The 27663-nt window shown below is 43.0% G+C and overlaps 1 protein-coding gene across 2 annotated transcripts in view; it reads right to left on the reverse strand.

The window, feature by feature from the left end:
• LOC140200522 (glucosamine-6-phosphate deaminase 1-like) overlaps positions 1-27663 on the reverse strand; it is a 42294-nt gene that overhangs the window by 11787 nt on the left and 2844 nt on the right. For both annotated transcript variants that reach the window (XM_072263987.1, XM_072263986.1), the window contains exons 2-6: positions 24988-25158; positions 10948-11049; positions 9256-9438; positions 6992-7176; positions 4931-5105 (exon numbers count right to left, since the gene is read on the reverse strand). In XM_072263987.1, coding sequence (XP_072120088.1) covers positions 4931-5105; positions 6992-7176; positions 9256-9438; positions 10948-11049; positions 24988-25111 — 769 coding nt within the window. In that variant the 5' untranslated portion in view covers positions 25112-25158. The remainder of the gene's footprint in view (positions 1-4930; positions 5106-6991; positions 7177-9255; positions 9439-10947; positions 11050-24987; positions 25159-27663) is intronic.

A 27663-nucleotide genomic window follows, 5' to 3' on the forward strand; every position in this document is an offset into this window, starting at 1 on the left:
GGATGAAAAAGCCTTCTTAACTGGCTGCTCATGAACCGTCCTAAACATTATAGTGCCAGCTGGAAGATCGGGGTGCAATTCCTGCTGTCTGTATCTGTAAGGTGTTTGCACGTTCTCCTTGTGACCGTGTGGATTTCCACACACACAGCAAAGATGTACGGTTAGGATTAGTAACCGTATGCTATGGTGACACTTGCGGGCTGCCCAGAATAATCCTCACTGATTTGATTTGACTTGACGCCAAAGCCACATTTTACTGTATGCTTCAATGTGCACGTGACAAGCTAATCTTTTTTTCTTTCTTTCCCTCCAGCATTAAAACACAGCGACTTCATTGCATCATCTGCAACACCAACCACAGTTTCTCACCCGAGCTATCAGCACCTCAAATGCCCCGATCTCTACCAGACAGCAGCTGGGTATTTCCCTCCATCCTGACTTGGAAATACATCACTGGGTCCAAATCTCGAAATTCATTCCCCAACAACACTGTGCAGTATCTTTGCCAGAGGGATTGCAATTATTTTACAGCTTTCTCTAAGGAGAATTAGGGAAGGGCAATAAATACTGATCTCACCAGCACTGCACATATTAAGAAAATGGGAGGAGAAACTGTCCTACCACAACTGTCCAGTACATTTAGTCCTATCAATCAGTGATTAATTTCTTTTTTTTTTATTACTAATCTTTTATTGCAACACCAACAAATTACAGCCAATTGCCAATTACATTTTGACTGTTTAACCGAGCCACCTCCCAACCTTCATCACCATCCCCTCCACTCCTCTCCTCTCTCCCTCCCCATCCCTCTTCCCTCCACCAACCAATTGAATAGTAGTACATACATAGACAAAGCATTCCTATTTTAACAAAAAATCTCTTAAGTTAGATATCAAATTTGTCCACATTAAGATTGTGCTTGGTCGTGCATCATTTACTCTTGCTGATGAAAATTCCAGGTAAGAAGTTTCCAAAAATCTCCAAAGCCAGTGAGTATTTGAAATATCATGGGGAGGTTTCCAACATTGGACCACAATCTTCTTAGCTGCAGTCAGGCCTGCCAGCCAGATTTTGCGTGTTTTTTCCGTAAGGAAAAAGTGGGAGTCATCATTTAGAAGATGTACAACTATACCCCTGTTAGTTCTGTAAGAGTGCTGATAACCTTCCCCCATAAACCAAAAACCCCTGGACATTCCCATACAACATGTATAAAAGAGCCAACGGTTTCGTGGGGGCAAAATGAGCAATAAAGGTCAGGAACCAGTCCCATTTGATGTCTAATTCTCGGTGTTAAATATGCTCTATGACAAAATTTCAAGTGTATATACTAATGATTTGGGCTTTTCGAAGCACCGGCAGCGTTATCCCAAATCGTATCCCAGTCTAAGTCTTGTCCCAATTCAGATATGTCCCTATCCCAGGCTTTCATTCCCGATGTGGACATATAATTCTGGGAGCTTAATTTATCATAGATCTATGACACTATCTGTCCTGGAGCACTCTGTAGCCAACTTAAAATGGGATGGTCCTTTAAATCTGACCCCCCCAGGGAACGCCGTAGGCTTTACAAGCTGATCTTACTCAAAAGTAGAAGAAAAGAGAATGCTTATCAATATTATATCGAGATATCAGTTCTTGAAAGCTAAGGATATTACTTGCCCCATTAATGTCTTGAAGAGTAGTAACACCTTTATCCTCCTAAGTTCTGTTAATGAATGGTTCCCCCCAGTTAGAAAACGATTATTGTTCCATAATGGAGATGATTTACACAATACACTTTTAAATTTTAGGAATTTTTCTGCTGCTCTAAACACTTGTAGCGTATGGGTTAAAATTGGACTGTAATACAAATCAGATTTTTGGTAGACATACCTATAAGGAGAAAGTCCTTCAACCTTATTGGTGCTATTAACTCTTGTTCTATATTTTTCCATGATGAAACTTTATCCTCCTCCATCCAATAGCTAAGACTTTTTAACACAAATGCCCAGTGATACAACTTAAAATTTGGACATGCCAATCCCCCATACGACTTTTTGAATTGCAGAGCTGACCATTTTATATTGGGTCTTTTACCATCCCAAACATAGCATCGTAGTAAGGAGTCCAGTTTTTGCCAATATCCTGCTGGAGGTGCAAGTGGGATCATTGAGCTGATAAAATTAATGCAGGGTAAGATGTTCATTTTAATAACCGATATACGGGCTGGGACTGATGCTGGCAGGTGTCTCCATCTATTAATATCTTCTTATGTTTTTCAAAATTAAAGAGTAATTTGTTTTAGCCACAGATGATAGGAAAGTATTAACTTTAATACCCAAGTAGAGGACCTCATTTGTAACCTTAATCTGGGGAGGGGAGAGGCACCTTACTTTTATCTGTATTAATCAGCATCAGTGCTGATTTTGACAAATTAACTTTGTATCCTAAAAGGAATCCAAATTGCTCCAGTGTTTTTAAAACAAGTCTACTGGAGACATAACGTTCTAAAGTTATTCAGAACAAACTGCTGTTTTTCAGCTTCATTCTCGATGAAGTATTACATTTGGGTATATTGAATATCACCTTAAAACTCTGACCTGCAATAGTCAGAAGCAAATTGGCCCCTTAATTAATTAAATACGAAGGTGCATCGAATGACTTTCCAATAAAAGAATAACCAGAAAACTTCACACCCAGGACATCAACTTGCCCGTGCCTGTTAAATTGCGCATACAGGCTGGTCCGAGCTCTTAATGCAGTTCCATCTCCTCCCGAGGGATGTGTGGACTTTGCCCAGGGTCTTCTTCCATATCTCCCAGCACCAATGATTTCAGAGCTTCTTTCACTTCCTCTGCCGAGTTAAATGACATCTTCATGCCCTTGATATTCACTCTCAAGTCGCCAGGTATATCAGGAACAAGTCGATCCCCTTCTGTCGAAGCTTAGCGTGGATCTCCTTGTATCCCTGCCGTTCCTGCATCATGCCGGGGTTGTAGTCAGCGAAGAACTGCAGCCGGGTGCCATCAGGGAGAGTAGGTTTGGCTTTCCTTACGCCCTCCAGGATAGCCTGCCGGTCGGTGTACCGTAGAAGCCTAAAAATCATGGTCCGCGGTCTTGAGGTGTTGTTGGAAAAGATCCTACGTGCTCTATCAATCTCCAATGAAGTGCTGTGGGAATTCTTGACTACTGGAATCCAATTAGGCAGCATCCTCAGGAGGTAACCTCTTGGATCGTCGCCCTCAGCGCCTGTCGGTAAGTTGACATTGTTTCTCCTGGATCTGTCCTCCAAGTCATTTAGCTCCTTCCATATCTTAGACACCTCCGTGAGACAGGAGTTAGTAACTTTCTCATTCTTGCATAAGCTAACCTGAATGTTGTCTATTTTATTGAAGACTGTGCTAAATTTTTAGCATGAATGTCTGCTTGCTCCTTTAACGACTAGAGAATGTTGCCATTCTCTACCATATGCTTCTGTATGGGATCGAGCCTTTTCCAGTGACTCCTTTAGCATGTGGGCTACCGTTTCTTGCAGCGATTCTATCTCCGTTGCCATTGTTTGCTTAATTAGCATAGCTATTTCCTTGGATGAATCGCTAGCTTGGTGTCATCTGCTGGTAAACACAAAATAATCTGCAGATGCTGGGGTCAAAGCAGTACTCACAACACGCTGGAGGAACTCAGCAGGTCGGGCAGCATCCGCGAAAAAGATCGGTCAACGTTCCGGCCCGAAACGTCGACCGATCTTTTCCACGGATGCTGCCCGACCTGCTGAGTTCCTCCAGCGTGTTGTGAGTGTGGTCTGCTGGTTTCTTGTTTCTTGGTTGAATTTGGATCTTTTTTGAAGTCATAGCTTTAGTTAGATCTTTCTCCAACTCAACTTCGTATTAAGACCATCTAAGGAACTTGAAAAAGGAGGGTTATATGTCAGCACTCAGTGCTTGCTGCCATCTTGCCTCATGCCTCACCGGAAGTCCCCCTGAATTTCTAAACAACAAAGCTACTCTGAACTTCATCCAAGTCAGACACCACCTTAATTACAGTTCTCAGTTTTGGCTTCCAAAGCACAAGGGAAACACTCAAGTCCCAGAAGCAGTGCAGCACTGAACCCCTGGCTTCAAGAGGACGATTAACACAAAAACCTAGGGCTTTTATCGTGACACCTTACAATAAAGTGTTTTATAAGGCCAATAGTTGGGACCAACTTTCAAACAGGCAGCAGAAAGGAAAATCGCCAACTATTTCGAAGTTATTTCAAATACCAGACGGTGTGCATTTTAAGTGAGAAGGAAAAAGTTAAAAAGAGATGTGTGGAGCAAGTTAATTTTTTGTAGAGTGAATGGTAGGTGCCTGGAATAGGTTGCTAGGTGGAGGTACTGTAGATACGATAGTGGTGTTTATGAGACTTTTAGAGAAGTACATGACTATGCAGGGGGAATAGAGGGACAGGCGTCAGAAGAGATTTGGTTTAGTTTGACATTGTGCTCAGCGCAGACATGGACTGAGGGGCTTGTTTCTGTGCTGTACAATTTTGATATTCTAAGAGATAGAGAGAATGAAGGAAAATGCAGGTTTGTGTTGAAAGGATGTTTGCCTCAAGGTGAATCATAGCATTTCCTCATCTTCATTTACCTGTGATTTTAGCATATATTCCCCACCACCACCACCGCCCCCCCAGTCTAAGTTTGATTAATCTTAAAGAGCAAGGAAAACGTGCTGCCTTAGAGACATTCAAAGTTGTTTCAACAATGGAAAAAAGAAATCAGTGCCTCTATGCAAACACTGAAAACAATGCCTCAGACCAAATGGCATTTAAAGTAAGCAAAAAGCAAGCAGATAAGCAACACACACAAAATGCTGTAGGAACTCAAGCAGGTCAGGCAGCAAACAAGTTAGCAAATGTAACTGAACACAGAACTTTCACCCAAGGACTTTAGCAAGAATTAGCTACCTTTAAAATATTGGACTGTTTTTACACGGAGTTCCAATGTGGCATCTTCATCACATACTAACAGCGCCTTGGGGTGCTGCTGAAGTGCAGACACAGTCCACATATGGTTTACACCCTCTTCTACTGCTTTGTACAGAGCCAAGGATTTATGAGCTCCCGTGATGAGAATCAACACCTGCATAGATAATAGGAAACACTTTAGGTTTGCTTTTTTTGGTAACTGCAGGAGTAAGTGAAAAGGCAGGAAGATAGAAGTTGGAAAAAAAATGTTAATGAAAATGCACCAAAGGTTGAAAACAGTCAGTCACAAAATGGTCAACATCTACTCAGTTAAACACACCCATACAAATCCAATTCCATATATAATCCCCCTGTGAATTTATTACTGAAACCCTCAAGCACACTTTAACCACCTCTAGACTTCACTGTTTCCATTCACTATTGGCAAAGCTCATACATTACAGTTCCAGAAATTTGTGGCATCTAAAACTCTCAACTCCCTACCCTAAGTGTTAGCAGACCCTATTCAGATTTGCCCTCCAATCCACACTGGCTCCTGGTTACGTCACTGGTTAAACAGTGACTCAAGTTTAAAATTCACTTCCTTGTTTCCAAAATCCCCCTCATCTATTACCACCACCAACTGCAAATGCCTCTGAGATAGCTGTACACTTTCAATTCTGGCCCTCTTATAACCCAGAATTAAATCATCCATTCAAAGCCCTGAACTCTAGAAATCCCTTCCTAAGGAAATGAGTTTCTTTCCTTCCCTTAAAATATTCTTTTTTAAAAAATTCTTAGACTAAAGTTTTGGTTATTTCTCATACTTCAGTTTTGTACCAGGGCTTTAATTGACATTTGGTAACGCTCCAAATGAGGCATTTTACCATATTAGGCATGGTCCATAAATACAGATCATTGCTGGGGTTGTAAAGTACACATGACCTAGAACAAGAGGGAAGGGGAAACTTTTCTGAATAAATGAGGCCAGTTATTATGATTGAGAATGCATTGAAATTAAGGTGAAATTCTACAGATACATTTGAAAACATGACTAATATGACTAAGGCGGAGCTTAGGAGGTTAATGGAGCCTAATGGGTGATTCCTTTGCTTGCATCTTCGGAAACAGCTCTATTTCCATCTTTAATATCTCTATTTTTCCCTTTCAGGGTTCTTTTGAAGACCCCGACCTGGAGTTACATGCTGACTATGGTTCTTTGCGGGAATGGGACCCGCTCTCAGGGTTCCATAACTGGCCATTGTTCGGCACGCCAAAGGCTCGGCCTAAGAGTCCAGCTCGAATTCAGAAGCCTAGGATCTCGGGGCTCTGGAGACGGGCGGATCAAGGATTGGTGTCATGACAGGAGACCCGTGTGTCGTCGGGGGAGTTGGGATATCTGCTGTGTGCCTGGAGACTCAGGATCTTCAAGCACAGAGCTCACAAAAAGCAAGTAACAGACTTTTAACATCATAAACCAGCAAGTTGTTGATGATGTCTCCCCGCCTGCTGGGAAAAGAGAGACACCTCTTTCTCCCTAGAGAACCTGCGTAATGTCAAATACCAGGTGAAGCTCAAAGCCTTTGGGGTAACTGCAAGTCTGTGTCTTTGCTATTGCTTGGCTCATGCTTGAGCGCTCAGCGTTTTTTCTGCCAGTTGGGGGGAATGGGATCATTACTCGCTGCCACTCATGCGTGGGAAGGGGAAGCTGGAGGGAAGACTTTGGGGTTCTAATATTTAACTGTTGTTCATTCTTTGGGGCACTTCTCTGCTTTTGTGGATGGTTGCAAAGATAAAACATTTCAGGATGTAGATTGTATATACTTTTCTGACATTAAATTGTACCTTTGAACCTTTAATTTGCAGGGTCTCAGAAAAAATAGTGAATGGGACTAATTGCCCTTTGGAAGAATACAATGAGATAAATAGCCTATTCTAATAAAGTCCAATCCTGAATTATTATCACATCTGCAGAACTGTAGTACTAACTCTTTTCTTCAAAGAACTAACTAGGGAAAAGGTTAATGTACACTCAAATTTTAAAATATTCCACTTCCTTACCTCTCTGGCGTCCATTATTGTGCCCACTCCAACTGTCAAAGCCATCGTAGGGACTTTAGTCAAATCTCCATTGAAGAATCTAGCATTAGCCAATATTGTATCCTTTGCCAACGTCTTCACTCTGGTGCGAGATACAAGACTGGACCCTGGTTCATTGAAAGCAATGTGACCATCTGGACCAATACCTACAACAAATTCATAATAGAAAACGTTCTGAGTCAGAGTCACTCAACGGTAATCCTGCATACAGGGAACTTAAAGCATTGCAATACTTTGCTCCGAACTGCTCACAACATACCATGGATTAAATCTGGGTATTCCTCAAATGTGAGGCCACAAAGGCAGCCCACGCTGGGTCATAATGCTGACATTAAGGTACAATTTTGGGCTAAAATAATTCTCCATGCAGTTTGCACTGTCTAGAATTTAATGTTTGTTGATTAAAGTATAGGATTCTACAGAGCAGATCACTTGACCCAATCAATCTCCTCCATGGGCATCCTCATGGTTTTCCAAACCTAACTATCAGCACAACCTCTATCATTTTCATATGCTTATTTAGCTTCACATTAAAAAGCAAATTGTCTCTTCAATGACCTGAGGTCCACCTTCTCACCATTCGCTGGGGAAATGTTTTCTCCTCTGAATTTCCTATTTGTTTCTTGATCACTATCGCATCTTTATAGCTTCCTTTCATTTCCTGATAAACAAAAACACAATTCTCCAATTTACGGTTTAAGGTGATGCTGGTGAAGCACAGTGACATGGTGCATACTGGCCGAATAAAGGTGGCTTGGCCTGGGCACCAGATTGGGAAATAAGCCAATGTTTTGACATTGCTGGAGCGGACTTCAAGGCGATTTAATGCAGCAGAATCCAGTTGAGGTGGCAGGGCCCAGGTCCAGGCCTGAGAGCGAGGTTTGACCTGCAGTTTAACTGATTTAAGCACTGGGCCCAATTGGAAATGTTGTGTATTGGCTGAATCAAAGTGGTAAGCCCCAGACCCAAGAGTGCATCGAAGCAGCAGGGCCCAGTTCCGTGAGTGAGGAACAACCTGAGGTTTGACCAATTTAAGTGCCAGACCAGGCTGAAAAGGTACGAGTGTTGGGGCCAGAGGCAAAGGACAGGCCGGTATTCAGCTCGCTGTTGGCAAGGTTAACTCGTCTCTGCACTGCACACTGAGGCTGTGGCCTGTACCTAATGGGCTACTGGATTGGCTGTGACCGGTTTGTGGCTTTGACTCACTTCTGTGAACTTCAGTTCTGAATGTTATTTGCTTACTTTTATTGTTTTCATGATTTATTTTTTCTGTACACTGGGTGTTTGACAGTATTTTTTTTAAATGGGTTCTACTGGGGTTCTGTGTCTTATGGTTGCCCATAAAGAGACGAATCTCAAGGTTATGATAATAAATGTACTTTGAACTTTGAAAGCTTTTTGTAATTTTAAAATAGATACTTGCTTTTCAAAAAATGAAGATCAAACTCTTTGTTTTTTTTTATAATTGTCAACGGATTATATTTATGGCCACTACAGCTATTTTTTATTTTGACATTCCTTCCAGTGTCCCTTCAACCTTTCTGATATTTGTGACTTGGACAGTGCTTGTTACCTCCAATATGGTCTAACAAAGGTTTCCAATCATGTTTAGTATGGTTTCTTTTCTTTCCAAATCTAGAAATAAACCATTATTTTTGTATGCTTTTCCAATAGCATTAATACCCATAGAATGTATTTATAGACCAAGATGCTTTGTTCCCCTCGTCCACTTCAATTCCCAGAAATCTGTGACCTCCTTATTTTTTCTTCACCAAATCATAATTGTTCAAAATGATTTGACCATCAATACAAGTTTAACAGCATGGGCATTGTCATTCTTTCTAAAACCTGACTCTCTGCCCAATAACCTCACATGAAAATTTAGAAATGGTGTTTTTGATTCCGAAGTCCAAATCAAACTTTCCTCAACCATATTGAAATGAACTGATCTATAAATACCTGTGTGGTCTCTGTCTTCTTTCTTAAATACAGATGAACTAAGTTTGTTATCTCGTAGTTTTATTGCATTCAATTATTTTCTGAGGTTTGCATAGTGTACATTCAGTGGGAATGTGTGCAATTTTGCCAATACAGACGTTCTCCCTTTGACTGTCATAAGAACACCTCCAAATCAAAAGTAACACAGAAAATTAGAGCCAACAGTTATTTAGGCACACTAGCTACAGGATACATGTGTTTGTTCTATTTAGATCAATGCACAGTACCGCCAACAAACAGCTCAATTCCTCCTGCCTCCTTAATTTTCTCCTCAAAAGCATTGCACTCGGTCTCCAGATCTGGAGCATTTCCATCCAGAATATGCGTATTTTCTGCCAGGATATCCACGTGCTTAAAGAAATTATTCCACATGAAAGAGTGAAAGCTTTCAGGATGACCCTTCGGAAGACCTGCAAGTGAAGCAACGTACAAGTCAATGAATGTAACTGCTGATGATAAAGACCGGACTCCAACTGTAGAAGTAATGAATATGATCATCTTATTGTGTACACTTTTAGCAAACCGATCTTCCTTAATGAAAACAAGGTAAACAAAGGCAATAGATTACAGAACACAGAGCATTACGACACAGTAAAGGCACTTAGGCCAATGATGTGCTGACCTTTTAACCTACTCCAAGATCAATCAAGCCCTTCCCTCCTACATAACCCTCCATTTTTCTATCATTCATGTGCCTACATAAGTTTCTTAAATGCCCCTAATGCGTCTGCCTCTACCACCACGCCCTACAGGGTGTACCATGAACCACCACTCTGTGTAAAGAACATACCTTGGACATCCCCCATATGCTTTCCACCAATCACCTCATAATAATGCCTCCTGGTATTAATCATTTCCACCCTGAGAAAAGGTTACACGACCGACATTCATTCACAACCTTAACAACTGATGAAGCAGGCTCAAGGGACTATATGGTTTACTCCTACCCTTATCTGCTATATTTTATAAAGCTGAGGCACTGCAAGATAATTCTGAGTGACCAATCACCAAGGAACATGTTGCCTGCAATCTGGAGCCATATTGGAACCAATGTCTACAATTCCTTCCCCCAGTCCACACAGATGCTGCGTGACCCACTGACCCACTGAGATCCTCCAGCAGATTGCTTGTGGACCCGCAGACTGGGATTTACTAACTCTAAAATAATGGAAGCCATTCAAGTAAATGAGTACAAAGAAATCTACACAAGAGTAGCAGGCAACTCCACTCATCACTAGAACCTATACAGCAAATTCTCATCTGGCTTACTACAGTGAAAAACTGACCTTATTAGTTTATAGAAGAAGAACTATAGGTTACAACTTATCGCTACTTACTCCTTTTTTAAAATCTCTTCCTCTCATTGCTCCCATATCCATTGCCCTATTCTCATTACTACTATTGGTGAGGAGGTACAGGAGCCTGAACACACACACGCAATGTTTAAGGAAGAGTCTCTTCCCCTCTGCCGTCACATTTCTGAGCAGTTCATGAGCTCACGAAAAATAGCTCACTATTCCTCTTTTGCACGATTTATTTTTTTATTGTAACTAAGGTAATTTTTAATGTCTTAACACTGTACTGTTGCCAGAAAACATCAAATTTCACGAGCTAGGTCAGTATAATAAATCTGATTGTGAAAGGCCGGGCAGACATTAGAGTCTGAATCACCACCTCCTATTTCTCCTTCCTATGGTACTATTTCTAAAAATAAATGACTCAAGACATCCTGTGTAATTTTTTTTAAATAAAACCAGAACGGATGACTCAGTAATATTAAAATTCCTTTCTAAGTTAATTGCATCAGTGCAGTGAGATATGCAGAGTAGTGCCAAGTTACTGAATCCCTGGCAGATATTCAGATCAGTCATAATCTGTTTCATATATCAAACTGAAACGTTGTACTACAGCACACCTACCTACGTACTCATCCATGTTGAATGTTTTCACATATCTGAAGGATAGGTCTCCATTCTTATAATATTCAATTAACTTGTTATAGCTTCCCAATGGAGTGCTTCCTGCAAAGATATTAAAGATGGTTGCATGCTATTTTAATTGTTTAAAAGGCATTAAAAATTATTTCAGTATAACATATATCTATCTTCTTCTATTCTGCTTAATGAAAGCACCAACACTTATCTTTAATTAGGTGCAATAAATCAGAAATGACAGTTTTAAGACTAGCAGCTCTTATTGGCAGCAATATTGATCTAGTCTTTACAAAACATATGTTCCTTCTTCAACATTAAACTTCATTTACTTTTTATTTTCTGAAGTATGTTCTAACACCAGATGACAACCTAAAAGGAGTAGTTCTAACGAGGGAATAATAGTGACGTGCTAATGAGAAACTTAACTTCATAAGCACCATAGAAACCCCAAAAGCCAAGAGACAGGTTGCTACACAAGTTCACAACACTATTGATATCATGTTCTCGTCAGCCTTCACTCTCCTCTATACCATTCCACTGTGAAGAAACCGAGACTTCAAGAAATCTGCAGATGCTGGAACTTCAAGCAACACACACAAAAAATGCTGGTGAACGCAGCAGGCCAGGCAGCATCTATAGGAAGAGGTACAGTCGACGTTTCGGGCCGGGACCCTTCATCAGGACTCAAGAAACTGAATCTTCTTCACATCTCTCAAACTCTGTCCAGGCTTAAGCCATCTATTTGAAAAGTTCTCACTAGTCTTGTCAGGGTAGATGCGGCCTCAAATGTCTAGACCACCTCCACAAGATAAAGAATCTGCCTTTCAAGATAGAAAGGATAAAATTTCTTCACACACTGGTCAGTGAATCCTCAACATTCTTTAGTCAGGAGAGCTGTGGATGCTCAGTTACCAAGTACTCAGAGTGATGGATAGATTTTCAGCTTTTAAGGGAATTAGTGTTAGTACATTCAAGGTTCAAAGTAAATGTATTATCGAAGTATGTATAAATTATACAACCTTAAGATTTATTTCCATACAGGCAGCCACAAAGCAAGAAGCCCGAAAGAACCCAATTAAAAAAGGACCAATACCCAATGCACAGGGGGAGGAAAAAACAACAAATCAGGCAAACAATAAAAACAAGCAACGGCATTCAGAACAAAAGTAAGTCCATAGAGCCGGAGCAGGCCCATAGCCTCAGCCTCAGCCTCAGCCTCAGCTCGTCACACAGCAGGGCAAATTGTTGCGAAGCTCGCAGATGTGAAGCCTGGAGCAGCTGGAGCAGGTGACAGCTTCAGCCTCAGTGCCAAGGAGAGTGGAGTAAATGTCACAGAGCAACAAGCAGAACATGGAGTTACTGCAAGAAAAGAAGTGTTGACAGAAAAGACCAGCCGTGATCTTATTAAATGGCAGAGTAGGAATGGACGGCCTACTCCTGTTTCGGTATCTTATCTTCGATTGATTTTAAGCTGCAATACTAATTTTCCCATCTGCTCACATCACTCAGCTACTTCAAAAACTGAATGAAGGTACAAGTCATTACTTCAGTTCAGAATGGGAGCGAACAAAAGTGTGGTGGGCATACTGGAACATGTGCCTGAGGACCAGGCCCTCATGCCAGCATAGCCTGTTACAGCCATCCAGAGGGGGCAGCACCAGAGGAGGTACGGGAGTGAACAGAGGCATGGCGGGTGCACTGGAATTCATGGTGCATTGGAGGCTGGCTCCCTGGGAGATGAGGAGCTGCTTGCTTTTGCAGAGACGTGGCTTCAAGGCAGCATCCTGTGCACCATCAGACTTCAGGCCATGCCACTCCAGGACTTGTGCTAATATTATTACTGTTAATGCTATGTGTGACTGTAACTTGGATCCAGAGGGATGCTGTGTGCATGTGTATGGATTAAATGACAAATAAATTTGAACTTGAAATGCATTTTTTAGACTGAATAATACAAGAACCCATCTGGTCTAGTTTAGCATTGTTCTTCCAGGATCAATTTAGAGTGGAAAAGTTTATTCATGCACTACAGAAAGCCAAGGAAAATTTATTTAAAAAATTATAAGCTTTATAGACATCAATTCCTTTTATTTTTCACATTAAAATTTACAATATTTCCTACTATTTCAAGTGGTAGAGAGATAGGGAACAGGAGGCTGAGAAGAATAATCAAATATATATTACTATGCTCAAAAGAATATTGTGTATCTATGTACCTTCTCAACAAGGTATCATCTGTTGATTTTTGACGGAGGAGGAACTGCAGAAAATCAAGCAGTTGACATTTCAGGCTGAAACCCTTCACCAAGACTGATGATGGGCCTCAGCCAAAACAGTGACTATTTATTCTCTCTAGAGATAGTACTTGAGTTGCTGAGCTAGGTAGTTATTGATTGATTAAGACCATAAAGCATAGGAGCAGAATTAGGATATTTAGCCCATCGAGTCTGCTCTGCCGTTCAACCATGTCTGATCCCTTTTCCCCTCCTCAGTCCCACTCTCCAGCCTTCTCTCCCTAACCTTTGATGCTGTGTCCAATCAAGAACCAACCCATCTCTGCCTTAAATACATCCAACGACCTGGCATCCACGGCTGCCTATGGTAACAAATTCCACAAATTCACCACCCTCCGGCTAAATAATTTTCTCCGCGTATCTCTTTTAAATGCTCCTCTATCCTGAGGCTGTGCCCTCTTGGAGGAGGAGCTTAGGAGAATCAATGGGGCCTAATGGCGATTCCTTTGCTTGCATCTTCGGAAACAGCTCTATTTCCATCTTTAGTATCTCTATTTTTCCCTTTCAGGGTTCTTTTGAAGACCCTGACCTGGAGTTACATGCTGACTATGGTTCTTTGCGGGAATGGGACCCACTCTCGGGGTTTCACAACTGGCCGTTATTCGGCACGCCAAGGGCGCCGCTTAAGGGCTTCGCTCGCCTTGGTGGGTTTGAGATTTCGTGGCTGAGAAGACGGTGGGGGTGGGGGGAGTCGAAGATCCAGGCAGGAGATCGGTGCGTCATGGGAGATGGAAGATCTAGGGCTGTGTGCCCAGAGACCCGAGATCTTTGGGCACAGAGCTCGATGCAATGGCCTTTTAATGTCGTGAACCAGCAAATTGTTTGGTATGTCTCCCCACTCGCTGTGAAATGGCGACGCCGCTTTTCCCTTATTAGGGAGAGAGAGAGAGCCTGTGGTATTTTGAATACTGGGTAAATGAGCAGTCTTTGAGGTACTCCAAGCCTGTGTCTTTTCTGTTGCTTTATTCATGCTTGAGTGCTCGGTGGCCGGTGTTGATGCTCTTTTTTTTTGCCGGTGAGGAGAGGGGGGTCGTTGCTTGCTGCCGCTTACGTGCGGGAGGGAGGGAAGCTGGGGTGGTCTTTGGGGTTCTAATATTTAACTGTCAATTCATTCTTTGGGGGCACTCCTCTGTTTTTTGTGGATGGTTGCGAAGCACTTCAGAATGTGTATTGTATCCCTCCCTCCCACATGTAAGCGGCAGCAAGCAACGACCCCCCCTCCCCCCACCGGCAAAAAAAAAGAGCATCAGCACCGGCCACCGAGCACTCAAGCGTGAATAAAGCAACAGAAAAGACATAGGCTTGGAGTACCTCAAAGACTGCTCATTTACCCAGTATTCAACATACCACAGGCTCTCTCTCTCTCTCTCCCTAATAAGGGGAAAGAGGCGTCGCCATTTCACAGCGAGTGGGGAGACATACCAAACAACTTGCTGGTTCACGACGTTAAAATGTATGACGTGTACCTTTGAGGCCTTTATCCTACATGTCCCCACCATGGGAAACATGCTTTCCACATCTCTGTCTAGGCCATTCAACATGCGAAAGGTTTCAATGACATCCCCCCCCCACCCCCCCACAGAACATCGAAAACCAACAGCACAGTACAGGCCCTTCGGCCCACAATGCTGTGCCAAACATGTACTTATTTTAGAAATTACCAAAGGTTACCCATAGCCCTCTATTTTTCTAAGCTCCATGTACCTATCCAGGAGTCTCTTAAAAGACCCTATCGTATCCATCTCCACCACCGTTGCCAGCAGCCCATTCCACGCGCTCACCACCCTCTGCGTAAAAAACCTACCCCTGACATCTCCTCTGTATCTACTACCAAGTACCTTAAAACTATGCCCTCTCGTGGTAGCCATCTCACCCTGGGAAAAAGCCCTTGACTATCAATGCCTCTCATCATCTTATACACCTCTATCAAGTCACCTCTTATCTTCCGACACTGCAAGGAGAAAAGGCCGAGCTCACTCAACCTGTTCTCATAAGGCATGCTCCCTAATCCAGGCAACATACTTGTAAATCTCCTCTGCGCTCTTTCTATAGTTTCCACATCCATCCTATAGTGAGGTGACCAGAACTGAGCACATTACTCCAAGTGGGGTCTGACCAGGGTCCAATAGCTGTAAAACATTACCTCTCGGCTCTTAAACTCAATCCCACGGTTGATGAAGGCCAATGCACCACATGTTTTCTTAACCACAGAGTTAACTTGTGCAGCACCTTTCAGTGTCCTATGGACTCGGACCCCAAGATCCCCCTGATCCTCCACACTGCCAAGAGTCTTACCATTAATATTATATTCTGCCATCAGATTTCACCTACCAAAATGAACCACCTCACATCTATCTAGGTTGAACTCCATTTGCCATTTCTCAGTCCAGTTTTGCATCCTATCGATGTCCCGCTGTAACCTCTGACAGCCCTCCGCACTATTCACAACATCCCCAACCTTTGTGTCATCAGTAAATTTAATAACCCATCCCTCCAATTCCTCATCCAGGTCATTTATAAAAATCATGAAGAGAAGGGGTCCTAGAACAAGTCCCTGAGGCACAGCACTGGTCACCGACTCCATGCAGAATATGACCCGTCTACAACCACTCTTTGCCTTCTGTTAGCAAGCCAGTTCTGGATCCACAAAGCAAGGTCACCATGGATTCCATGCTGCCTTACTTTTTCAATAAGCCCGGCATGGGGTACCTTATCAAATGCCTTGCTGAAATCCATATATACTACATCTACTGCTCTACCTTCATCAGTGTGTTTAGTCACATCCTCAAAAAATTCAATCAGGCTCGTAAGGCATGACCTGTCTTTGACAAAGCCACGCTGACTAGTCCTAATCATAATATGCCTCTCCAAATGTTCATAAATCCTGCCTCTCAGGATCTTCTCCATCAACTTACCAACCACTGAAGTAAGACTCACTGGTCTATAATTTCCTGGGCTATCTCTACACCCTTTTTTGAATAAGGGAACAACATCTGCAACCCTCCAATCCTCCGGAACCTCTCCCGTCCTCATTGATGATGCAAAGATCATTATCATCTCCTCCCTCGCCTCCCAGGGTAGCCTGGGGTACATCTCATCCGGTCCCAGAGACTTATCCAACTTGATGCTTTCCAAACGCTCCAGCATATCCTCTTTCTTAATGTATATATCAGGGGTCCCCAACATATTTTGCACCATGGACCAGATTAATATTGATAATTTTCTTGCGGACCGGCCGACCCGGTGGTGGTGGGGGGGGGAGGGGGGGGGTGTTCAAGTAGGGTTGCCAATTTTCTCACTCCCAAATAAGGGACAAAAGTAGCAGTCTAATACGAGACACTTGTGTTTACCCAGAGAAAGACTACCATGACCGTGAAGCCTTGCACAGGCACCTGTGTGCGCATGCGTGTACGTGCTGATTTTTTTTCCCTACAAATCGGTTTTGGGGTAATCTTCCCAATTCTGTTAAGTGAAACTACACCGTACATACATTATTTCTACTTTATACAGGCTGTGTATTTATCATATCATTCCTGCCATTACTATATGTTAGTGTTATTTTAGGTTTTATGTGTTATTTGGTATGATTTGGTAGGTTATTTCAAGTTCAACAGTATGTGACAGGGAATGAGGAAAGGTGTAGCTGACTCATATCGTTTCATATCGCCAAATCATATCGTTTCCTCGCGGCCCGGTAGCATATGCTTTGCGGCCCTATGATTGGGGACGACTGGTATATATGTTCAAGCTTTTCAATCCGCTGTAAATCATCCCTACAATCACTAAGATCCTTTTCCATAGTGAATACTGAAGCAAAGTATTCATTAAGTACATCTGGTATCTCCTCTGGTTCCATACACACTTTACTACTGTCACACTTGATTGGTCCTATTCTCTCACGTCTTATCCTCTTGCTCTTCACATACTTGTAGAATGCCTTGAGGTTTTCTTTAATCCTGCTTGCCAAGGTCATCTCATGGCCCGTTCTGGCTCTAACTTCATTCTTAAGCTCCTTCCTGCTAGCCTTATAATCTTCTAGATCTCTATCATTTCCTAGTTTTTTGAACCTTTCGTAAGCTCTTCTTTTCCTCTTGACTAGATTTACAATAGCCTTTGTACCCCATGGTTTCCATACCCTACCATCCTTTCCCTGTCTCACTGGAATGTCCCTATGCATAATGCCACGCAAATATCCCCTGAACATTTGCTACATTTCTGCTGTACATTTCCCTGAGAACATCTGTTCCCAATTTATGCTTCCAAGTTCCTGCCTGATAGCTTCATATTTCTCCTGACTCCAAATCAACGCCTTCCTAACTAGTCTAGTCCTATCCCTCTCCAATGCTATGGTAAAGGAGATAGAATTGTGATCACTATCTCCAAAATGCTCTCCCACTGAGAGACCTGACACCTGACCAGGTTCACTTCCAAACACAAGATCAAGTACAGCCTCTCCTCTTGTAGGCTTATCTACATATTGTGTCAGGAAACCTTCCTGAACACACCTAACAAACTCCACCCCATCTAAGCCCCTTGCTCTAGGGAGATACCAATCAATATTTAGGAAACTTAAATCTCCCACCACAACAACCTTGTTATTATTAAACCTTTCCAGAATCTGTCTCCCTATCTGCTCCCCGGTGTCCCTGTTACTATTGGGTGGTCTATATAAAAAAAAAACACCCAGTAGAGTTTTTGACCCCTTCCTCTTTCTAACTTTCACCCACAGAGACTCAGTAGACAATCCCTCCATGACTTCCTCCTTTTCTGCAGCCGTGACACTATCTCTAATCAGCAGTGCCACGCCCCCACCTCTTTTGCCTCCCTCTCTTTCCTTTCGGTAACATCTACAGCCTGGCACTCATCCTTCTAAATTCCATCAGGCCCAGAACCATCAAGTGTTCCTCTTTTGATAACTCTTTCATTCCTGGAATCATCCTTGTGAACATCCTCTGAACACTCTCCAATGCCAGCACATCCTTTCTTGGATGAGTAGCCCAAAATTGTTCATAATACTCAAGGTGAGACCTCACCAGTGCCTGATAAAGCCTCAGCATCACATCCCTGCTCTATTCTAGACCTCTTAAACGCATGCTAATGTTGCATTTGCCTCCCTCGCCACCAACTCTACCTGCAAGTCAACCTTCAGGGTGTTCTGCACAAGGACTCCCAAATCCCTTTGCATTTCACATTTTTTTTATTTTCTCCCCATTTAGAAAATAGTCTGTACATTTATTTCTACTACCAAGTGCATAAATGTGCATTTTTCAATACTGCATTTGATTTGCCACTTTCTTGTCCATTCTCCTAATCTAAGTCCCTCTGCAGACTGTTTCCTCAACACTACCTGCCCCTCTACCAATCTTTATATCATATGCAAACGTAGCAACAAAACCATCTATTCCATCATCTAAATCATTGATATACAGCATAAAAAGAAGTGGTCTCAACACCAGCCCCTGCAGAACACCATTAGTCACTGAGAGCCAACCTGAAAAGGATCCTTTTATTCCAACTCGCTGCTTCCTACCAATCAGCCAATGTTCTAACCATGCCAGTAACTTTCCCGTAATACCGTGGGCTCTGAACTTGGTTAGCAGCCTCAACAGACAATAGGTGCAGGAGTAGGCCATTCAGCCCTTCAAGCCCGCACCACCATTCACTGTGATCATGGCTGATCATCCACAATCAGTACCCTGTTCCTCCCTATATCCCGTCACTCCACTATCTTTAAGAGCTCTATCTAACTCCGTTTTTGAAAGAATCCAGAGAATTGGCCTCCACTGCCTTCTGAGGCAGAGCATTCCACAGAACCACAACCCTCTGTGTGAAAAAGTTTTTCCTCAACTCCGTTCTAAATTGTCTACCCCTTATTCTTAAACTGTGGCCTCTGGTTCTGGACTCCCCCAACATCGGGAACATGTTTCCTTTAATAACCTTATATGTTTCAATCAGATCCCCTCTCAGCCTTCTAAATTCCAGTGTATACAACCCCAGTTGCTCCAATCTTTCAACATATGACAGTCCCGCCATCCCGGGAATTAACCTCGTGAACCTACGCTGCACTCCCTCAATAGCTAGAATGTCCTTCCTCAAATTTGGAGACCAAAACTGTACACAATATTCCAGGTGTGGTCTCACCAGGGCCCTGTTCAACTGCAGAAGGACCTCTTTGCTCCTATACTCAATTCCCCTTGTTATGAAGGCCAGCATGCCATTAGCTTTCTTCACTGCCTGCTGTACCTGCATGCTTACTTTCAGTGACTGATGAACAAGCACACCTGAATCTCATTGTACTTCCCTTTTTCCTAACTTGACCTTATGTGTGGCACCCTGTCAAAGGCCTTCTGAAAGTCCAAATATACATCATCCACTACGTCCCCTTTATCTATCCTACTTGTAATCTCCTCAAAGAATTCCAATAGGTTCATCAGGCAAGATTTTCCGTTAAGGAAACCATGCTGACTTTGTCCTATCTTGCCCAGTGTCACCAAGTACTCCATAACCTTATCCTTAACAATTGACTGTAACATCTTCCCAACCACTGAGGTCAGGCTAACTAGTCTATAATTTCATTTCTGCTGCCTTCCTCCTTTCTTAAAGAGTGGAGTGACATTTGCAATTTTCTAGTCCACTGGAACCATGCCAGAGTCCAATGATTTTTGAAAGATCATTACTAATACCTCCGCAACCTCTACTGCTACTTCCTTCTGAACCCTAAAGTGCAGTTCACCTGGTCCAGATGACCTATGGACCCTTAGGTCTTTCAACTTTTTGAGCACCTTCTTCTTTGTAGTAGTAACTGTAACTCACTTCTCTTCCTTCAACACCCTTCAACATCTGGCACACTGTTAGTGTCTTCCATAGTGAAAACTTATGCAAAATACTCATTTAGTTCATCTGCCATCTTCTTGTCCCGTTATTATTTCTCCAGCCTCATTTTCTAGCAGTCCTATATCCACTCACATCTTTTTTTAAAAAAACTTGGAAAAATGTTTACTATCCATTTTGATATTGTTTGCTAATTGCTTTTATATTTCAGCTTTTTTCTCCTAATGATTCTTTTAGTTACTCTGTAAGTTATTAAAAGCTTCCCAATCCTCTATTAGACTGCTAATTTTTGCCTTGTTGTATACCTTCTCTTTTGCTTTTACATAAGCTTTCACTTCCCTTGTCAGCTACCAGATGTACTATTTTGCCATTTAAGTATTTCTTCATTTTTGGAATACATCTATACTGCACCTTCCTCATTTTTCCCAGAAACTCAAGCCATTGTTGCTCTGCTATCATCCCTGCCAGCATCCCCTTCCAACTTACTTTGGCCAACTCTTTTTTCATTCCACTGTAATTTCCTTTACTCCACTGAAATACTGCTACATCAGACTTTACTTTCTCCCTATCAAATTTCAAGTTGAAATCAACCATATTGTGATTACTGCCTCCTAAGAGTTCCTTTACCTTAAGCTCACGAATCACCTCTTGTTCTGTACATAACAGCCAATACAGTATAGCTGATTCCCTAGTAGGCTCAACAAACTGCTCTGAAAAACCACCTCATACACATTCAACAAACTCTCTTTCTCTTGAGATCCATTACTTACTGATTTTCCCAATTGACCTGATTGTTAAAATCTCTCATGACTATAATATTGCCCTTTTGACATGCCTTTCCTATTTCTCATTGTAAGCTGTAGTCCACATCCCAGCTACTGTTGGGAGGGCTGTTTTTAACTGCCATCAGGGTCCTTTTAACCTTGCAGTTTCTTATCTGAACCCACAAGGATTCAGCATCTTCCAATCCCTATTGATTATATACCATTGTTTACAAGCAATGCCACACCACACCCTCTGCCTACCTTCCTATCTCTCCAATACAACATGAAACCTTGGACATTCATCTCCCAACTATAACCATCCTTCAGCAGGATTCAGTGATGGCCACAACATCACACTTGATAATCTGTAAAAGTGCATCAAGATCTTCTACCTTATTTCTTACAATCTGTGCACTGAAATATAACACGTTGAGTACTGTATTTGCAACCGTTTGATTCTGCATCCCTAATGCACTGATACTCACCCTGCTGGCTGCAATTCTGTCCTATCATCTGCCTCCCATTCCTGACAGTCTGACTGCATACTATCTTTTCTCTTTTACCCTCCGTCCTATCCTGAGTCCCTTCACTCCAGTTCCCATCCCCTGCCCAATTAGCTTAAACCTTCCCGAAAAGCTCTAACAAACTTGCCTGCGAGGATGTTGGTTCCTCTTGGGCTCAGATGCAACATGTCTCTTTGCAAAGCTCATACCTCCCCCAGAAGGGATCCAAGAGCCTGAAGCCCTGCCCCTGCACCAGCTTCTCTGCCTGGCATTTATCTGCCAAATCATCCTGTTCCCACCTTCACTGGCACGTGGCACAGGTAGCAATCCAGAAATTACTAACCTGGAGGTCCTGCTTTTCAACTTTCTGCCTAGCTCTCCAAATTCTCTCTAAATTCTCCACAACATCCAAAATGGTATACTTATTATTGAGGGAGATGGCCATAGGGGTACAGTTCAGAATAGGCCCATCTGGCCCTCTGAGCCACACTGCCCAGCAACTCCCGATTTAGCCCTAGCCTAATCATGGGACAATTTATATCGGCCAATTAACCTACCAGCCAGTACACCTTTGGACTGTGGGAGGAAACACATATGGTCACGGGGAGAACGTACAAGATCCCTGCAGTCAGCAGCGGGAATCCTCCAGCTTTGTGTGTGTGGTACTCAAGATTTCCAGCATCTGCAGAATCTCTTGTGTCTCTTAATGGCAGAAAATGTAGTCTTCAATGGCAACTGGCTACAAACAGATTACAAACATCTGAACACACATCCATTTTAAACAAAGACACCATCATGGTAGGCTTTGCTCTGCCATTCAACAAGATCATGATGGATCAATACCCTCTTCCCATGTCACTGTATTCTTTGATTCCTGCAGTATTAATATACTTGTCTCTTTCTAAATACATTTAATGATTTGACCTCAATCGACCATAAGATACAGGAGCAGATCCATGCCATTTGGTCTGCTCTGCCATTCCATCATAGCTGATTTATTATCCCTCCTTCTCCTGCCTTCTCTTCTAATCTTTGACACCCATACTAATCAAGAACCTGTCAACCACTGTTTTAAATACACCAGCGACTAAGCCATTTATGGAAATGAATTCCACAGATTCACTACCGTCTGGCTAAAGAAATTCTCCCTCATCTCTGTTCTAAAAAGATGCATTTCTATTCTGAGGCTGTGCCCTCTGGTCCTAGACTCCTGCACTGCCATCTACGATCCCTTCAAAACCAACCAGGATTTCCTGAATACAAGATAATTATAATGTCACCATGACCAGTGGCATCCATTATGTCTCACGAGACCATGGATCTGCGCCTGGAAAGTCTTGCTTCAGTCTGCGTTGGTACAGCAGCGTCTGTTGTGGCTCTGGAGGCCCACAGGGGAGTGACAGTCTCGGCTGCAGCGACTGCATTTGAAGACGCTGTCCTCCAGTGTTGTTTTGGTGCTGTTTTTTTTCAGCGAATGCGCTCTTCTTCAGCAGCAAGCCTCAGCTTCTCTTCTCCTCTTTTTAGACCTCTGCGTAGTTCCAGCCTCCAGTGAGAGCGATCGCTTGCAATGTCCTCCCACTTCTCGACGTTCATGTTCAGTGATTTCATGTTTCTTTTGCAGACACCTTTGAAATGAAGATGAAGAGAGTCCTTGTGCTCTCTTGCCGGAGGCCAGATCCCCATACAGCAGGTCTTTCGGGATCCTCCCATCTGACACGCGGTGCACGTGGCCCAGCCAGTGGAGACAGCGTTGTTGGAGCAGGGTGAAGGGGCTGGGTAACTGGGCGCGGGCCAGGACCTCATTGTTGGTGACTCGGTCAGTCCACGTGATGTCCAGGATGCGTCTCAGGCTGCGAAGGTGGAAGGTGTTGAGACACCGCTCTTGTTTGGAGTAGAGGCTCCAGGTCTCGCTGCCATAAAGCGGTGTGCTGAGAATGCAGGCCCTGCAGACTGCAACCTTGGTGTACGTCGTCAGCTTTCTGTTCTCCCAGACCCTGTCAGCCTGGCGAATGTTGAGGACCTTGACTTGGAACTGGAGGCACTGAAATATCCAGATAAGCAAGAAAGCAAAGATCCAATACAAGCTGAAGCACCACTGAAACTGTTCAAGCTTTAGCACAGCAATCACAAAAGAACTGGAAGAAATATTGGAAAACTTGGAACCACACATAGGTGACCCAGATGTAAAAGCACAAGTGGATGCTCTAACTGCTGCACTGCAAGCTTCAAATCTTGAATTAAAGGATGAAAAATCTGTAGGGCCACTGTCTAACCAGACACAGTCACAAACAGAATCCGCTGCAGTTGATACCACAAATATTGACCAGGACAATGTGCCTTTAATGGCTGAAACTTCAGCTATCGTTGAGGAAGATTGTGTTAGTGATCCAATGCATGTCAACCAATCACCGAATGCATCGCCCTTTTCAACAATGGTACCAGATGATCGTGTATTCACCTATTTTGAGACGAATCTGGAAGACAAGACTTCAGTTCATCCAAGGTAGTTCATGTAGAAGGCAAAGCAGTTTTGATGATGATGATAAGAAATCTAAAATTCAGGATGTTGTTTCACAAGCATTGCTAGATTAATATCTTTCAATGACTGATCCTTCACGTACCCAGACGGTTGATACAGAGATTGCAAAGCACTGCTCCTATAGTCTCCCTGGTGTGGCGTTCACTTAAGGCAGGCAAAACTGGCATTGCCTGAAAAATACATATGAGACACTGGCTTCAGATATGTACTGGAAAGTTCAAAGGACTCCTGCATTCTCCATTCATGAGTTGGCAGTCATCTTGGAGATTAGTTGACCGCAGCAGATTTGGTTCCCATTTTTAATGCTTTTTTAAAGATCCCAATGAAGTACGAACAGGAGTCTTAAAACACTTGTACAACTTCTTAAAGCTGCTTCAAGCAGCAAAGAGAAGGGAGTATCTATCTCAGCTCCAAGAATTTATGGTAACAGATAACAGCAGGAATGTCACCATGACACCACAAAATAACATAATCCAATAAGTTGTCAACATTCAGAAAAGTCTATGTTTGTTTTTTCATCCAGGGTATGTTAAAGTATATTTTTGAACATTTGAAATGAAAATAAAAAATACAAGAAATATCCACTTATAGAGGCAACATCCATGAAGGGGGAAACAAACTTAATTATTTTAGGTTGATAAACTTGCATCAGAGCTAGGAATAGCTGGAAATTGCAAAGCGGGAGGGATGTGGAGAAAAAAGGGAATGTTAGTGATCGGGTGATGTCCAAGAATGACAAGTACAAACATTGGCTATGCCAACAAGAGAGGTAAGTAACAAAAACTTTCCCCACTCATCCTCAGCTGGCCTTACTGATGTAATTCAATCTCGCTTGGATTCCTCCCCTTGATCTCACTCCCTTTGCCCAGCACAAGATATGTTTGATTTCTAACATTTCTCAGCTTTGATAGACCATCTGTTTCTCTCCCCAAAGATGCTGTCGCCTTGTTGAATGTTTCCATGGTTCTGTTTTTATTTTGTATTTCCAGCAGTCTCTTGGTTTTGCTGCTGTGAACATTTACCTCAACACCCAATTACAATACTAAATAATTTAGAAAAACAAACTCCGTTCACATTATTTTTTTCCAGCTTACCCGTTGGCAGCCCCAAGGTGAAATATCTGCCTGGACCAGGGTTGAATTGGACGATCCGATTCCGGATATATTTTGCAGCCCATTCACTGGCTTTGGTGTTGTTCTCCAATATAACCAATTTCATTGCTGTTTTCTTGAAGAATTGAGGAGCAGCAAAGATCAAATCACTTTCTGCCAAAAAGCAACATTCAAGAGTAGTCAGTATGTTGATAGGAGTAGTTAGTTAGTTCCTGCCTGTTGCATTGCTGGTGTTTAGGGCAGCTATAAAAGTATTCTTCATTGCTGTTCCGTTACAACCTTTTTTGACCATTCAGGGTTGTTTGCCGTGAACTGAACTTCTGAACCTGGGGGGCTGGTGAACCACTCTTAGTCTGGTCCCTACCCTTTGACGTGTCTGGCATGGGAGACCCTCCCACAAGTCAAAGCACAAGGCCCTGACTCCATCCAAAGTAGCTCTCCAGGTCTTTTGAGGCACATAAGCCTCCAAAGGTTCTGGTCCTCCTGGAGATGTTGAAAGGAGGCAGGCCACAAGGGACACGTGATTTCTGTTTAAACTGCAGGTCGGGCAGTGCTTAAGCCAGTCTTTTCAGATTCAGGAATCTGGCCACCTTACAAAATAACATCACAAACTAGGCAGCACTGTGGCACAGCTATCAGAGCCACTGCCTCACACAGCCAAAGACCCGAGCTCATCCCTGGCCTCGGGTGCCATCTGAGTGAAATCTGCACATTGTCAGTGACCAAGCATATCTCCCAGGTGCGCCAGAGTGCTACTACATCCTAGTGATGTGGAGTTTAGAGGGTCAACTGCATGCAGCCAAGTGATGGACTGGGGACGAGGTGGGTGGGGAATAACAAAACTGTTAGAATAAAAATTTGGATTCATGAAGGATTTGTGTAAATCAGGGGTCCCCAATCTTTTTGCACCGCAGACCGGTTTAATATTGACAATATTCTTGTGGACCGGCCAACCCGGGGGGGGGGGGAGGCGGGGTGTTAAACACGACCAGAATATAGGTGATAAGTCAACTATAAGCCACTTACAAGTGGCTAATACACTCAATTTCGTTTCTAAAGGGGTTTATCTAATGAATTTAATATTAAACACACAGCGCATATTTTGCTCGCATGAATATAGTGATAAGTCAATTATAACAGTGGTCCCAAACCTCCGGTCCGCGAGCCGATACATTGCCACGAAGAATGCAGCGGTACAGCGGTGGTTGGAATGCACCCAGCACATCTTTAAGAAAAAAGACGAAGTAAACAAGCTAATTAGTTAGGTGCTGCCCAGCACATAAGTCTCAGCCCAGATCAGAGATGACACAAACGGCAATTACCTCTGATCTGGGCCAACATTTACGTGCCGGGTGGCACCTAATCAATTAGCTTGTTTACTTCGGCTTTTTTCTTAAAGATGTGCTGGGTGCGTTCCGACTACTGCTGTACCACTGCATTCTTTGCGGCCCGGAGATTGGGGACAACTGGATTATAAGTCAGCTATAAGTCAATAGCATCATAACATTTTAAGTAACGTTTGGATATTAAACACGCAGCGCATATTTTCCTAATATGAACATATAAAATCATTGCAACACACCAACATCACCGAACCAGTGAGAGCCCTGGGCTTGTTTTCCGGCAACAAGACGGTCCCATCGAGGGGTGATGGGAGACAGCGATACTCGAAGGGGGTTCCTTATGTCCAGTCTATTCCGCAATTTAGTTTTCATTGCATTCATTGCAGAAAACTCCGCTTCGCAGCGATATGATGTTGGAAATGGAAGCAACGTTTTCAGTGCATCCGTGGCTATCTCAGGATATTCAGCCTTGACTTTGATCCAGAATGCCGGCAGAGATGTTATGTCAAACATACTTTTCAGCCCACCATCATTTACAAGCTCGAGGAGTTGATCTTTTTCCCGTGCTGACATGGAAGATTCACCAGAAACATTCGTCTTGGGTCACTGATGACCTCGCGTACGTTAAAGTTCAACAGTGGGCGTAACAGGGAATGAGGAAAGGTGCAGCTGACTCACATCGTTTCCTCGTGGCCCGGTAGCACAGGCTTTGCAGCCCAGTGGTTGGGGACCACTGGTGTAAATGGATAGCCGATGGTCAAATCTCGGCAGTGTGGAGGATCACAGGGATCTTGGGGTCCAAGTCCATAGGACACTCAAGGATTCTGTGCAGGTTGACTTTGTGGTTAAGAAAGCATACGGTGCATTGGCCTTCATCAAGTGTAAGATTAAGTTTAGGAGCCGAGAGGTAATGTTGCAGCTATATAGGACCCTGGTCTGACACCACATGGAGTACTATGCTCAGTTCTGGTCGCCTCACTACAGGAAGGATGTGGAATATTATTAACGACCTGGATGTGGGGGTAGAAGGGTGGGTTGGCAAGTTTGCAGACGACACAAAGGTTGGTGGTGTTGTAGATAGTGTAGAGGATTGTCAAAGATTGCAGAGAGACATTGATAGGATGCAGAAGTGGGCTGAGAAGTGGCAGATGGAGTTCAACTCGGAGAACTGTGAGGTGGTACACTTTGAAAGGACAAACTCCAAGGCAGAGTACAAAGTAAATGGCAGGATACTTGGTAGTGTGGAGGAGCAGAGGGATCTCGGGGTACATGTCCACCAATCCCTGAAAGTTGCCTCACAGGTGGATAGGGTAGT

This window comes from Mobula birostris, chromosome 7 (genome assembly GCF_030028105.1).
Source record: "Mobula birostris isolate sMobBir1 chromosome 7, sMobBir1.hap1, whole genome shotgun sequence".
Taxonomy (NCBI): domain Eukaryota; kingdom Metazoa; phylum Chordata; class Chondrichthyes; order Myliobatiformes; family Myliobatidae; genus Mobula; species Mobula birostris.